The sequence below is a fragment of the Chenopodium album genome, chromosome 27 (assembly GCF_948465745.1).
Source record: "Chenopodium album chromosome 27, dcCheAlbu1.1, whole genome shotgun sequence".
Taxonomy (NCBI): domain Eukaryota; kingdom Viridiplantae; phylum Streptophyta; class Magnoliopsida; order Caryophyllales; family Amaranthaceae; genus Chenopodium; species Chenopodium album.
In genome coordinates, this window is record NC_137860.1 from 2932565 (window position 1) to 2946914 (window position 14350).

Below are 14350 nucleotides of genomic sequence, written 5' to 3' on the forward strand. Positions count from 1 at the left end.
AGTATGTAATATTTAGATCTTTGGTTACTATCCTTAAATTAGCGTAATAGCATAGGTGTCTTATAATTATTTGTGACGAAATTTTCTACAAATTCTCTATGGGTGAACCAGGTTTTTTTTTGTAATTTAACCACATTATCCAATTTATAGTAACGTTTACCTAAATAAATTTGGGAAAATTATAATACCATTAATTAATAGTACGGAGTATGTATAATAGGACTATATAATATGATCATTAATACAAGTCCAAATTCTCTTATATTTTCCATACAAAATACGAATCCTATGGTTTAAGGTGTCACAGAATCATACTCTAAGTTCATCCAATCCAAATAAACTAAGTTTCACATAAACTTAATAATGAAAATAGCTGGTTAATTAAGCTACAATCAAAGTATGTACTTCTCATGCAGTAGGCGCAACACGAAAGATTGTAACCTTGTAGGCATTGGTCTGAGGGCAGACCAACTCAAACACACAACCGTCCCCTGCTTGCAAACCATTGTTAAGCACAAATTTTTTCCATCCTAAACCGGCGGAGGCTTGACTGTAATTGTACAAATTTAACCTTACGGGGTAGCTCTTCTCATGATCTGTTGCCTTCAAGTGTATTCGTTGAACTTCCAAAGGCCCCAAATGTTTTCTCACATGACGAATTGGAAATGACTACACCATATGAAAATTTATTAAATTAATTAGAGATCGATCCCTTAGATTATCATCATGATATATGATTCTTAATAAGTGTTAAATTTCAAAACAATCTGAAATGGGCCTGGGCAACCCGAACAAGGAGGAGGGGAGTTTGGGCCACAAACAAGGCTTTAGAAGAGACTCATAAGTGGGCCACAATGGGTTTCAACACCCCCCTCACTTATGAGTGTCCTTAGAACTTCAGAGCTAACTGGATAAGGCCAGATCAATAATCCTCTTAGGGGTTGGACATCCTGTCGAGGTAAATCCTTATCCAGTAGCGATTAAATACCCAGTTTAGAAGAGACCCGTAACCCGGACTCTGATACCATGTTAAATTTCGAAACAATCTGAAATGGGTCTGGGCAACCCGAACAAGGAGGAGGGGAGTTTGGGCCACAAACAAGGCTTTGGAGCTTCCATACTAAAACCAATTGGCAATAGTAGGAGGTACTCCTCTACCTTATAAAGTGAAACCATCTCTCCTCTTTCTCCAATGTGGGACACTCATAAGTGGGCTACAATGGGTTTCAACAATAAGTTATACATACTACGCATAATATTTTTTTTTTCTTAATATAAAGAGTAATAGAATAATCGAAGAAGTGTGATCTTACATATCGAAATCCATTAGAGACAAAGCTAGGTTGCATAACAACTTTGAAATGAGGATTTTTAGTTTTGTAAGCCACGAGTCTACTTTCGACATCTGTCTGCTCCATGGGCTCGTCCACTGCAACATCATCATCATCCTCTTTAATTGTACAAAGAAAAAATAAATTGATTTATCACGTAATCCCACTTTAAATCACATTGCATGCATGCATGTCTAATAGTTGTAGTGAATTATTATTAGTGATGATGACATTGACTAAACCCAATTTTGACCTTAACCGAATTCAAGTTGACCTTTATCCAAATACTACGTATTTCCATATATTTCATAAAGATATAATATAGTGAAGTATCAAATTTACTAAAAAATGTGTGATAAATTATTTACTCTATATTAATTAGGATTTAACAGTTTCATTGTCATAATCTTGATCATACTCAATTCATGCCAAAAATAGTAACATGAAACTACTAGTAATTTAATTTGAATCACTATAAATTAAAGGAAAAGCTTGATTAATTGCATACGTACTAAATATACCTTCATCATCACTAGAATTCAATCGAACATCGATTGTGTTGAGCATTGGTGAGATTTCATCATCGGCCTCCTTCTTAAGATGTCTACTGCTGTTATTAGTACTTCTGTTTGGAACACGGGAGCTTCGAACACGATAGTCTATCTCCGTACCACTCTTATCGAATATAAGGACATGGAAATGTGATTGTAAACCCGCGTCAAATCTAAATACTAAGAAATGGCCGTATTCTAAGGCATAGAACTCCATGAAAACTTGCCAACCTTTTCCTAAGGACATAACATTGTTTTCTTTATGTAATTCCACTTTCCATGGTTGTTCAGAATTTGGTACGTCCAAAAATATTTCATCAGTTAATTGTTCTCCATATTTCTTCACAAACTCCGCCGGAATCCTCTGCCAGAAGGGTGATACAAAATGACCATATATATGTTCAATAATTTGTTCAGATAAAATTAAACTTGCATAATTAAAAAATTCGATCTACAACCATTAATTTAATTTAAATCATATGTTCGATTTAAAGGTACAAAAATTTAGTAAACTAGTAACCCACATAGATTAATTTCAGTACATTGTGTAATAAATCAACCAAAAGGCAAAAGAAATCTGTTAATTTCTGGAATTTAGCTAAGTTTTCAGCAAGAATTTCTGATCAAAATCAGAGAGAAAATCAGGAAGAAAACTAGGAGCTAAATAGAATGAGAGAGATTTTATTGATTGTAAAATGAGAATATTTGTGAATACACAATTCTGACATCATAATCAACTATATATAGAACAAGGGAAAGAATCTAGGAGTTTCTAATCATAACAGAATTTTGTTATGATCACTAACAAACTCTGCTGACTAGGACAAGGCTTCATAACAGAATTTTATTCTGTTAGCTGTTAGCTGGCAGCTGGTATCATGCAGCTATCTTCAACACCCCCCCCCCCTCCCTCAAGATGGAGGTGGGTGATCTTCAAGATCAACTAACCCCAGCTTGGATAAAAGTTCCTTAAACTGATAGGCTGGCAAGACCTTAGTAAAAACATCAGCTAGCTGAGATCTTGTAGGCAAATAAGTTAATTGAATCAAACCTTCAAGCACCTTTTCCCTTGTAAAGTGACAATCTATCTCGATGTGCTTGGTTCTCTCATGAAACACAGGATTTTTGGCAATATACAATGCAGACTGATTGTCACAATGAATAGTGACAGGACTTAAACCTGTAACACCCATTTCCTCAAGTAATCTGACAGCCCAAACAACTTCTGAAGAAGCAGCAGCCATTGATCTATATTCTGATTCACTTGAGGACTTAGAAACAGTCCCTTGTTTCTTAGATTTCCAGCTTATAGGAGAATCCCCAAAGAGCAAAATGTAACCAGTGACAGATTTTCTGGAATCAGAACAGGCACCCCAATCTGAATCAGAGAATGCTTGCAGAGTCAAAGAATTATAAGCCTTTAATAAAATTCCCTGATTCCGAGTACTTGCCAAATATCTCAAAGTGTGATGTAGAGCAGTCAAGTGAGAAGACCTAGGAAGCTGCAAAAACTGGCTTAGACACTGAACTGTATAAGATTGATCAGGTCTTGTGTTGGTAAGATAGTTAAACTTTCCAACCAAAGATCTGTAAAGCTCAGGATCAGAAATAGGATCACCAAGATCTGCAGATAACTTGAGATGTTGAGGTAAAGGTGTTGTTGCCTTTCTTGACAAATCAAAAGGAAGATCAGCAAGTAACTCCCTCACAAACTTGAGTTGACTTAAGACTATGCCTTTAGGAACATACCCAACTTCAATACCCAGAAAGAAAGTAAGTAATCCCAAGTCTTTGATACTGAACTTAGCATCAAGATGCTGCTTGAACATCTCAATAGTGTCCTGATCACTGCCAGTGATGATGATATCATCAACATACACTGCTGCAAGTGTAATATGATCCCCAACTTTCTTAATGAACAAACTCTGATCATTGGTAGCTTGTGTGAAACCTAAGAGAGTAAGTTCATGAACTAACTTGGCAAACCATTGCCTAGAAGCCTGTTTTAGACCATATAAAGCCTTTTTGAGTCTGCAAACTTTGTTATCTGGGTTGGGAATGCCATCTGGAACTTTCATAAACACCTCTTCTTTCAAATCTCCATGTAAGAATGCATTATTGACATCCAATTGAAAGATACACCACTGTCTACTTGCAGCAAGAGCAATTAAACATCTTATAGTTGCCATCTTCACTACTGGGGAAAAAGTTTCCTCATAATCAATCAAATATTTCTGATTATAGCCCTTACCAACAAGCCTAGCCTTGTATCTCTCAATAGTCCCATCTTTGTTCAGTTTTATCTTATAAACCCATTTGAAACCTATGGCTTTCTTCCCTGTAGGAAAATGAACTAATTCCCAAGTATCATTCTTTTGTAAAGCTGCAATCTCTTTGTCCATTGCTTCAACCCAATGTTTGTCAGAAACAGCCTCAGAATAGGAAGTTGGTTCTTGAATATGAGTAATATGAGAAAGCAGAGCCAAATGAGCAGAAGAATAGTCTGTGTAACTGACCAAATTGCACCAGTGATCTGTAATACTGGTGTTACAAACATAGTCATCATGCCAAAAAGGTTTCTTATGAGGTCTGGCAGTCTGTCTTGGTGGTTGCTGATCAGGGATAGGATCAGAATGTGGAACAGAAGAAGAAATAGGGGTTAAAGGAAGATGATCATCAGAAATATTTGTATGAGAAGGAGAATCTGAAGAGTGAGGTGAAAAGTATGATGTGTGAGGGGAAGAGAAGAGAGGAGTTGCAGGAAGAGAGTTATCTGATTGAATTTGGGAAGATAGGAACTGCTCTAAATGTGAAGAGTAATCATCATGAAAATGATTAAGAGTTTGAGCAGGTAGAAAAATTTCAGGAAAGAGTTGTGGATTTGATGTTTGGGTTTTGTTATAAATATGAAAAGGAAAATGTCTTTCATGGAATGTGACATTTCTTGAGATGATGACTTTATTAGTCTCAAGAATCAACACCTTATAGCCTTTTTGACTGACAGAATAGCCAAGAAAAACACCAGAAGTTTCCCTGGGATCAAGCTTTCCCCTGTGAACTCTAGAAGTGTTCACATAACACAAATAGCCAAAAACTCTCAAGTGTTCCAATGAAGCAGACTTCTTAAACAATTTCTCATAAGGTATCTCATTCTGAATAGCTTGTAAGGGCATTCTATTAATGAGATAAGCAGCACAAATAACACAATCACCCCAAAATTTAGCTGGAATATAAGATTGGAACAAAAGGGCTCTAGCAGTTTCTAAGAGGTGTTTGTGCTTCCTCTCCACAACACCATTTTGTTGTGGTGTATCAGGGCAACTAGTATAGTGAAAGATCCCTTAAGACAGAAAAAACTCTTTCATTCCACCTTCTTTTAACTCTAAAGCATTGTCAGATATTACAGACAAAATCTTGGTGTCAAACTGAGTCTTAACATAATTGCAAAAATCAGAAAAAACTTTAACTGAATCTGATTTACTTTTAAGCAAATGCACCCAAGTAAATCTGGTAAAATCATTAACTATAGTGAGAAATTGATTACAACCAGAGTAAGTAGTGACACTATAGGGTCCCCAAACATCAAGGTGAATCAACTCAAAGGGAGCCACAGACTTTATTTGACTAGTGGGAAAGGGTAACCTAGATTGCTTGGCTACAGGACAAATCTGACAGATTGTGTCACTCAAGCATTTATTGTAAGCACTACTAGGATTAACAAACTTCATTTGAGAAAAAGACATATGACCTAATCTTAGATGCCACAACTTAGCATCATCAACAGCAGTAAAACACTTAGAACTAGACAGAACTTTAGGATGTTTGTCTTCAATGTTGTATAAACCACTCTCCAATTTACCAAGAAGCATCGAGGTCTCTCCTTGAGTATGACCCTGAATGAAGCATTCATTATGAGTAAAATAGACTCTACAGTTCATATCCTTGCATAATTTGTGTACAGAAATCAAGTTGAACTTGAATTCTGGTACATGAAGAACATTATGCAGAACAATGCTATTGTTCAATATCACTGAACCAATATGTTTAACAACCACCTTTCTACCATCAGGGACAGTAATAGTAAAATTAGGGTTGTTTATCAGCTTAAAATCTTTAAACCAGCTCAAATCAGAACATATGTGATCAGTTGCTCCAGAATCTAATAACCAACTAGCATTAAAACAGGAAATAAGGCATATATTACCTGTCATTAAAGCTGTGTGGTTAGTATCAACCTTCTCAGCATCATTATTCTTGCCAATGAAGCTTAAAAAAGCCTTGTATTCTTCTGCTGAAAGAGATTCAGTACTGATCCTTTGCTGATCATCATGAACTTCAGCAGCATCACCAAAACCAACTGCAGCTACTTTTCTATCCTTGAAACCAGTGAAGCCTGGTGGATATATCCATTCAGCTCGAAACACCTTTCAACACTATGTCCAGGTATTTGACAATGTGTGCAAAAGAATTTAGATCCTGGTCTTTCAAATCTCTTAGTACCAGAATGTTGCCTGAAATTGCTATTGGAGTAATTGTTATTCCCAGTCATTCCTTGTTTCTGAAAGTTATTGTAACCAGTTGACCTATAATTCCTGTTTTGGTTGTCATTATATCTCCTACCAGCAACAAATGCCAATGATTCTGTCTGAGTAGTCTGTTGTGTAAGCTCTTTATGTCTTTCTTCTTGAGCAAAAATTCTGTAGGCTTCAGAAACCTTAGGTAAAGGAGACATCATCAAAACATTGCCTCTGATAGTAGAAAATTGTTCTGTAAGTTTCATCATAAACTGCAGTAGATACTTCTCTTGTTCTCTCTGAAAAATCTTTTGTGTCAGGTTGCATGTTCACTTATTGCAAGTACAATAAGGAATAGGATGAGCATCACTTATTCTATCCCACAATGTCTTGATTTCAGTGTAAAATTCAGACACTGATTGAGTACCTTGAGAAATCTGAGCAAGATTCTGTTCTAGAGAGAAAACTTGAGCCATTGAAGCAAAACCAAAACGTTCTTCCAAGTCCTTCCAAACATCTTCAGCTGACTTGAAGAACAAAACACTTTTGGCAATAACAGGATCTAGATTAACCAAAATCCAGGACATAACCAGATCATTACACCTCTCCCAAGCAACATATTCTTCAGGTTCAGATTCAGCATTTGGTTTAGGAATTGTTCCAGTAACAAAACCTAATTTGTTTTTAGCTGAAAAATTAATCATCATTGACCTCTTCCAGTCATGATAATTGTCACCTTTGAATTTGAATGATACTAATTGAGCAGAATTAGCATCAGATGGATGAATATAGAACTTGCTAGTAGGATCTTGATTCAAAGGTAAGGAGATTCTTTCAGGATTTCTTTCAGAATTTCCAGCCATTTTCAGAGAGAATATGAGAGAATTTCAGAGAATAACAAGCAATAACAGACAATCTCAAGGAATGAACTCAAATAAAAAACGAACCACAAATTTCACAATCAGCTAGATCAGGCAGAAATCAATCAATGAATTCAGCAGAAAAAATGTCTCAGCAATCAGGAAAAACCAGCAGAATCAGCAGAAACACAGCAGAATCAGAAACAATTGCAGAACAACAAGAAATTTCAAATCACACCTGAAGATCAGTATCTGAACAGCAGAAGAATGAAGATCAGAGAAAAAAATTCTTCAGCAAGGCAGAATCGAACGCAGAAGCTCTGATACCATGTTAATTTCTGGAATTTAGCTAAGTTTTCAGCAAGAATTTCTGATCAAAATCAGAGAGAAAATCAGGAAGAAAACTAGGAGCTAAATAGAATGAGAGAGATTTTATTGATTGTAAAATGAGAATATTTGTGAATACACAATTCTGACATCATAATCAACTATATATAGAACAAGGGAAAGAATCTAGGAGTTTCTAATCATAACAGAATTTTGTTATGATCACTAACAAACTCTGCTGACTAGGACAAGGCTTCATAACAGAATTTTATTCTGTTAGCTGCAGTAAGGCTAAGCTGGCAGCTGGTATCATGCAGCTATCTTCAACAAAATCATATTATATACGCAGGAAATATACGCATAATATAACAGCACTTTAATTATGATTTAATCTTGATTACATGGCAATAATCTATCTTTTAACCACGAAAAAAAAAATCACTTTATACACTCAATTGTACAAGTACTAGCAAAAATTAATACTACTGTATGTATGTATGTAATAATAAGAATATTACTCCGTAAAAGAAATGGATACAAATAATACTTACAAGCTTAGATTTTTGAGCAAGGGAAGAAACAATGATATATCTTGTAGAAATGATAGTGGTTTGGTTTCTCTGAATCACACCCAGCGTTACCTTCTTCTATCGCTCGCCTTTTCTTAATCATCATTAGACTACTATTTGGTGCGTGGCTTGGGTGACGGAGTTTGGTGGTTGTTATGTGTTGCGTGGGCAGTGGGCTGGTGCGAGGGAGAGTTGGTGTTGTGGTGTAAAGGAAGCAGGGGAAGGTGTGGTGTATAATATCGTAAGGTGTGGTGTAGGTCCGTAGGATAAACGGGCAGCAGTAGGTGATGATTTTTAAGAGATTGTAAAGTTTTTTTTTTTTTTTTTTTTTGGGGACACTTATTGGAAAGTTTATATAGGGAGATACATTACATATGCATTTTGTTAACCCATTTCGCTCACTCTCATCCGACCTTGTATGACAGATAATACTCCCTCCGTCCCTTTATTTTTGCTCCATAGCTATTTTTGGGGTCAAACTTTGAAAGCTTTGACCACAAATTACCGTTAATATATAAAAAAATAATTTAGCTAGTCATGACTCATGAGTGGTCTTGTTAGATTCGTCTCGTTGTATATTTTATTAATATCACATTTTTATAATTTTTACGTGTATGAAAATAAAGATATAGACATTTTAATACATGTCTTGGAGACTGTGCCTAGTCAAATGGAGCAAAGAAATAGGGACAGAGGGAATAATAAATTATTTATCCGATATGAATATATGATTCATTGGACATTAATATTTTTACGTACTAAAATCATTTACTACGATCCATTTTGGCACTTCATTGAGTACAAGTTGTAGATAATGTAGGGGGTGGGTGGCTTAATTAGTTAGGTTATTAATGCATGCATACGTACATTACTATTTTTGAGTACCTCTATATTTCCTTGAACATCTATCTAGCTTGTACTCTTTGCATGTATAGCATTGTTGCACTTTTAATGCTAAAGATCTGATGACGTATATATGCTGCCGCAAATATTATTCACATGTATCACATAGTATAAAAATGCAGTATGATTTAATTTGTATAAGTATCATTAGAAAAAGAGAAATCCAATTATGCTTCAATCGGGTAATATCCCGGGTTGTTGAATGAATTTAGATAGTGTTCTTTTTATCTCTAAAAAAACCATGTCATGTAGTTTGAGATTTTAAAAAAAAATAAAATAAATAAATAAATAAATTAGTGGATCGACTTAATTTTTGAGTAGTTACTTGATTTGCAATTTGCAAAACATTATGTTTGTATTTCAACTTTTAAGAAATGAATTAAAATACAAATAGTTTATCAAGTTTTAATTATGCTAACATCGGATACTAGTGAAATTATTTGAAAAAATAAAATGGACAATATGCAATTTATTTTTAGACCATAGAAGGTATATAGAAATAAACAACACTACTGTCCTAAACAATATGGAATACGAAATATGTTCGTTGTATTGAATTATACTGAAAGTAAGGTTGTTCAGCCATTGTGAGTAAAGAGATCAATTCACCATTTCTTTCTTACATATACGTACACGTACTAATCATATCCATACTAATTAATAAAATACAAGGTAAGCGGCCAAGTACAAAGGTTTCACATCATTGGTCATACTCTAAGTTCGATCTATCCAACTAAACTAATTAACATTCACGTAAATTTAAAAACCACTTATTAACGAATGTAGCTACATAATCTAGGATCGGGTTACACGAAAGATGGTAACCTTGTAGGAATTGCTTTGAGGGCAGACCAGCTCAAATACACAACCATCACCTGCTTGCAAATCATTGTTCAGCACAAATTTTTTCCATCCAAAGCCGACGGCCGCCTGACTATTCTTATTGCACAAATTTAACCTTACGGGGTAGCTCTTCTCATGATCTGTTGCCTTCAAGTGAATTTGTTGAACTTCCAAAAGCTCCAAGTGACTTCTCACGTGACGAATTGGCAATGACTACACCATATGAAAAATTAATTAGAGGTCCCTAATATTATCATTTCGTTTAATCATCTTAAGTGATTCTTAACTAAATTATACATTGTAATGTGTTTTTTTTTTAACAATAATGAAATAAAGAGTAATGGTTGAGGCTCAGGAATATATTTAATACTCTATTAGTAATTAATCGAAGAAGTATGAGCTTACGTATCGAAATGCATTAGAGACATGGCCAGGTTGCATAATAACTTTGAAATGAGGATTTTTAGTTTTGTAAGCTTCGAGCCTACTTTCAATATCTGTCTGATCAATGGGCTCGTGGACTGCAACAACATCATCATCCTCTTTATACATGAAAAAAATTAAAGATATTGGTTAGTATGTAACCCACTTTAATTAAATCACATGCACGCCTAATAATTATAGTTAATTACAAGTTTAATTACAACTATATATTTAATTAAAAGGATACAATTTCATGCAAAGCATAAGCAAGAGTCGACTAAATTACAACTATATATATTTGATAAATTAAGGACATTTTGTCAGAAACTACCTATTAAAAGCATTTTTTTGCGAGAAACTACCTAATAAAAAAAATGTTGTAAGAAACTACCTATTAAAATAAAAATGTTGTAAAAAACTACCTATTAATATAATAAATGTTGTAATAAAATTTCTTTCGCCAGATTTCTATCATTGACTAATTTCTCCGGCATTGACCACCCTCGGCGGGTCACATGATTATGAATTAACCAAATTCTCACCTTTTTTTTCCCCAATTTGGTGCCTAACATCAACATTAATCCTTATATCCATCAATTTATCCATCCTTTGCTTCCCTAGCTTGTGTCATTTTCCTTTCCCCTACTTCCCTTTGACAATATGCGTTTTGGGTTTCTTAATTTGGGCTAATTTTGTGAGTTAAAATTGGTTGGATTAATGTCGTGGGTTGCTTCGTTGTTGCTTTATTGTTGTTGGGTTTAGCGTCGTTGGAATGGCGACTTAGTACGTGTGGCTGTTGTTTAATTTGTTGGTGGCTATGGATCTTAAGGTATGGTGAGGAAGAGTTGTGTGCCAGTGCTATTAGGTGGCGTCAGGAGGAATAGAGGGGAGTGTCGTGGTGCGGTGAGGAATTGCGAAAGAGTTAGGGCTTGTGTTGCTTTTGGGGATGCGAGAGGGTGGATTTGGGGGTGTTTTGAGGTGGGTTTGGGGTGGTGTGGTGGCCGGGAGGTGGTGAGGAAGGTAGCACTGCTGGTGGGGCATGAAAAAAGGTTTTAAAATGTTACGTGACCGGCGTGTGGGTGGTAAACGCCGGAGAAATTAGTTAACGGGTGAAAATCCGGTAATGAGTACTCTGTTACAACATTTTCATTTTAATAGGTAGTTTCTTACAACATTTTTTTTATTAGGTAGTTTCTCGCAAAAAAATGTTTTTAATAGGTAGTTTCTGACATAAAATTAAATATGTACTCAAATGATTTTAAGCATGTACACATGTAATTTTATCTTTGATTAGATTGCTTCTACGTAAAAGTAATTGTCTAGCTAATTCTAAACCAAATTAACATATAATAAAGATTTAAGTCATCAATTTAGCTACCTACTTTAATTCAACGATACCAATCAATAAGGTTACACATTTAATTTTACTATTTTTGTATTTTAACTTCCTAGTTTAATTTATTTTCCTCTCCCATTAATCAAATCTCTAATCATTTACCAAAATATATGCAAAAACTCAAGTAGTACGTAGCCAAACAACAAATTAAAGTAACTCCATCATAGAAAATTAATTTGTATAATTAGCTAGATAGATATATCTGAAAAAGAAAGGTCGTCACCATCATCTAGATCCATCTCTTCCTCTTCGGATGCCGACGAAATTTGTTCGACTTGTTGATGATCATACTCGATTTCAAAACCGGTCGTATCAAAAATGTTGAGTTGAAACATAGAATCGCGTTTATCATACTTGAACAAAAGAAAATCGCCGCGTTTGATTGAGTAGTTCATCACAACCCTTTCCCAACCTTGTGTTAGCCAAACTTGTCCATTTTCCTTATAAACCTCGACTCTCCAAACCCTACCATCTTTGCCAACTCTTAGCCTCACGTAATCAAACGCAAATCGACCTCCATTTTTCTTCACATATTCTTCCGGTATTCTCTGCCCATAAACAAGATTACAAAATTAAATTACGCGATCAATACAAATTTAAAAAAATTGTGACTACGAAAGATGCATGAAAGAACTTACTAGTTTGTTTCTTTGAGTTGAAGGAGAAATCATAATTTTGTAGAAGTGCATTTCTTTATCCATTGTTGAATTTGCACCGTGTGGCAATCGAAGACGAATGTAGCTCTAGTATGTATTTGATCGACGCTCTCAAGTTATGGTGTTAGCGTGGTTTGATGAGCTTATATAGTTATATTAGTTATATATATAGTTATATTAAAAATAGCAATGTATTCAGAGACTAACTATTACTAATAAAGGACACGGTACATCTATAACTCCATGTTGGGTGACCAAGGGATGTGATCGAAACAAATAAATGTTTGAAGTACGTGAGACTATAAATGTCAGATCGGATAAGAAGGAAAAATTGGATTATATCGATCATGTATTTCCAAATACTAGAAAATTACAAAATCTTACATTCGGGTACACATAAAATTTATAAATGACAACATTTAAAATTATAAATGTAATGAATTGAACAAAAAAGGGTTGCACCAACATACAGTTTGTTTGTTTTTTTTTTTTTTTTTTTTTCCTTTTTTGAGCACTAAAATTTGCATGGTTCTCCTAGACATGGAAATGTTTAATTAATTAGTTGTTAAGTCAATTTGGGTAGTATAAAGTTATTATTCTATTAATATAAAAAAGAAAAATAATTCCAGTAATAATAAATCGGTTTTATTTTAGAAAAACCTTAATAAAAATACTAAAAAACCTTAATATCCATTCTTATGAATTAGAAAAAATAAATAAAAATATATAAAAATAAAATAAAAAGACGAAAAAAACAGAAGCAGCAAATTATGATTAAAAATAAAAATAAAAAATAAAATTTGCATATAAAACCTGTCAACTTTTAAAGTTTGCTAATATTCAATCACAAACATCCATTTTTATGACATATCCATTATTAACGTACTTTGAATATCATCATCATATCTCAAGTTTTAATTCTTCCAACCAACTCTTTCTTAACTTAAATTCAACAACCCTTCAAATCTCAAGTATATATTACTATGTATAGTATCATTATTGTCTTCAATTCTTGCAACTAGGCAAACTCAAATGGAGTAACTAGTTATTGATAATGAACAATGCATGAATTTTTAGATGATAAGAACGAAGTGTGTATTGTACCACATATGTATACGTAACTACTTGTTGATAATGAACAATGCATGAATTTTTAGATTAATTGGCCTTTTACAAAAAATACAATTGATTGAAATTAGGCAACATTTTATTGTATATACTTGATGATTTGTATAAAACTCAATCTTTTCATCCTTCAAGGAAAAGATCGAGAATGTCAGACATTTTAAAAAAATAAATAAATAAATAAATAAAAATCATGTGTTTATCATCGTCTAAAATATAATGGCAAACCTTAAATGACATCTTGGAAGCAAGGGAAATGCAAGGGAAATTTTAACTATATAATATCTATATATATACAATAATATTGAAAGTCTCTATATAATATCTGATCCTTAGCTTGATAATTGTTATCTAACATGCATTTACCACTCCTTTAATGTGACGCGACACAATTGTTATTCACATTGACATGAGAAACTCTCTCAACAATCTCTCCGACCCTTTCATATATGTATTGCGTCATAGTGTGTTTGAGCCACACCAAGTAACCAATATGTTCAATTTCATACTATAGGCATGTTCAACATAACTTTTCTACCACGCACGTATCTGTGTATGTACATCAAGTAGGCTCTACATACTCATCTTTCAAAAACATGCATCGTACCATACAATATCACATTATCACCTCTAAAGGCTTACACCCATGCCATAAAGCACACCACTCTACACTTATGAGTTGGATTGTGTTTAAGCCCAATGAAGCCATAATGAGACCTAATTAAGGTTGTATTTGCTATCCCAAATCTCTCTAGGGTAAATGGTTTCGTTAAATTTCCATACCCTCCTTAACATGTATGATCACACAAGATCGCGATCCAAATGCACAATTACCACTCCCTTGAATTCGGC

At 34.2% G+C, this 14350-nt stretch overlaps 3 protein-coding genes across 4 annotated transcripts; all 3 read right to left on the reverse strand.

Moving 5' to 3' along the window:
- Positions 1-381: 381 nt before the first annotated feature.
- On the reverse strand, positions 382-8431 carry LOC145621515 (uncharacterized). Of its 2 annotated transcripts, XM_081676247.1 has the most exons (5): positions 8135-8431; positions 7495-7626; positions 1853-2246; positions 1314-1429; positions 382-669 (listed from the first exon to the last, which is right to left on the reverse strand). In XM_081676247.1, the coding sequence occupies exons 3-5, from the start codon at positions 2127-2129 to the stop codon at positions 409-411; spliced, it is 654 nt and encodes a 217-aa protein (XP_081532373.1). In that variant the 5' UTR covers positions 2130-2246; positions 7495-7626; positions 8135-8431; the 3' UTR covers positions 382-408. The 2 variants fall into 2 exon arrangements, with proteins under 2 accessions (XP_081532373.1, XP_081532374.1); XM_081676248.1 differs by lacking the exon at positions 7495-7626.
- On the reverse strand, positions 6726-7259 carry LOC145619019 (uncharacterized). Its single transcript, XM_081673621.1, has one exon. The coding sequence runs from the start codon at positions 7257-7259 to the stop codon at positions 6726-6728; it is 534 nt and encodes a 177-aa protein (XP_081529747.1).
- A 3474-nt stretch (positions 8432-11905) lies between the features above and the next one.
- On the reverse strand, positions 11906-12418 carry LOC145619020 (B3 domain-containing transcription factor VRN1-like). The gene is made up of 2 exons (XM_081673622.1): positions 12356-12418; positions 11906-12265 (listed from the first exon to the last, which is right to left on the reverse strand). Exons 1-2 carry the CDS (start codon positions 12416-12418, stop codon positions 11906-11908), a joined length of 423 nt encoding a protein of 140 aa, XP_081529748.1.
- Between the last annotated feature and the right edge of the window lie 1932 nt (positions 12419-14350).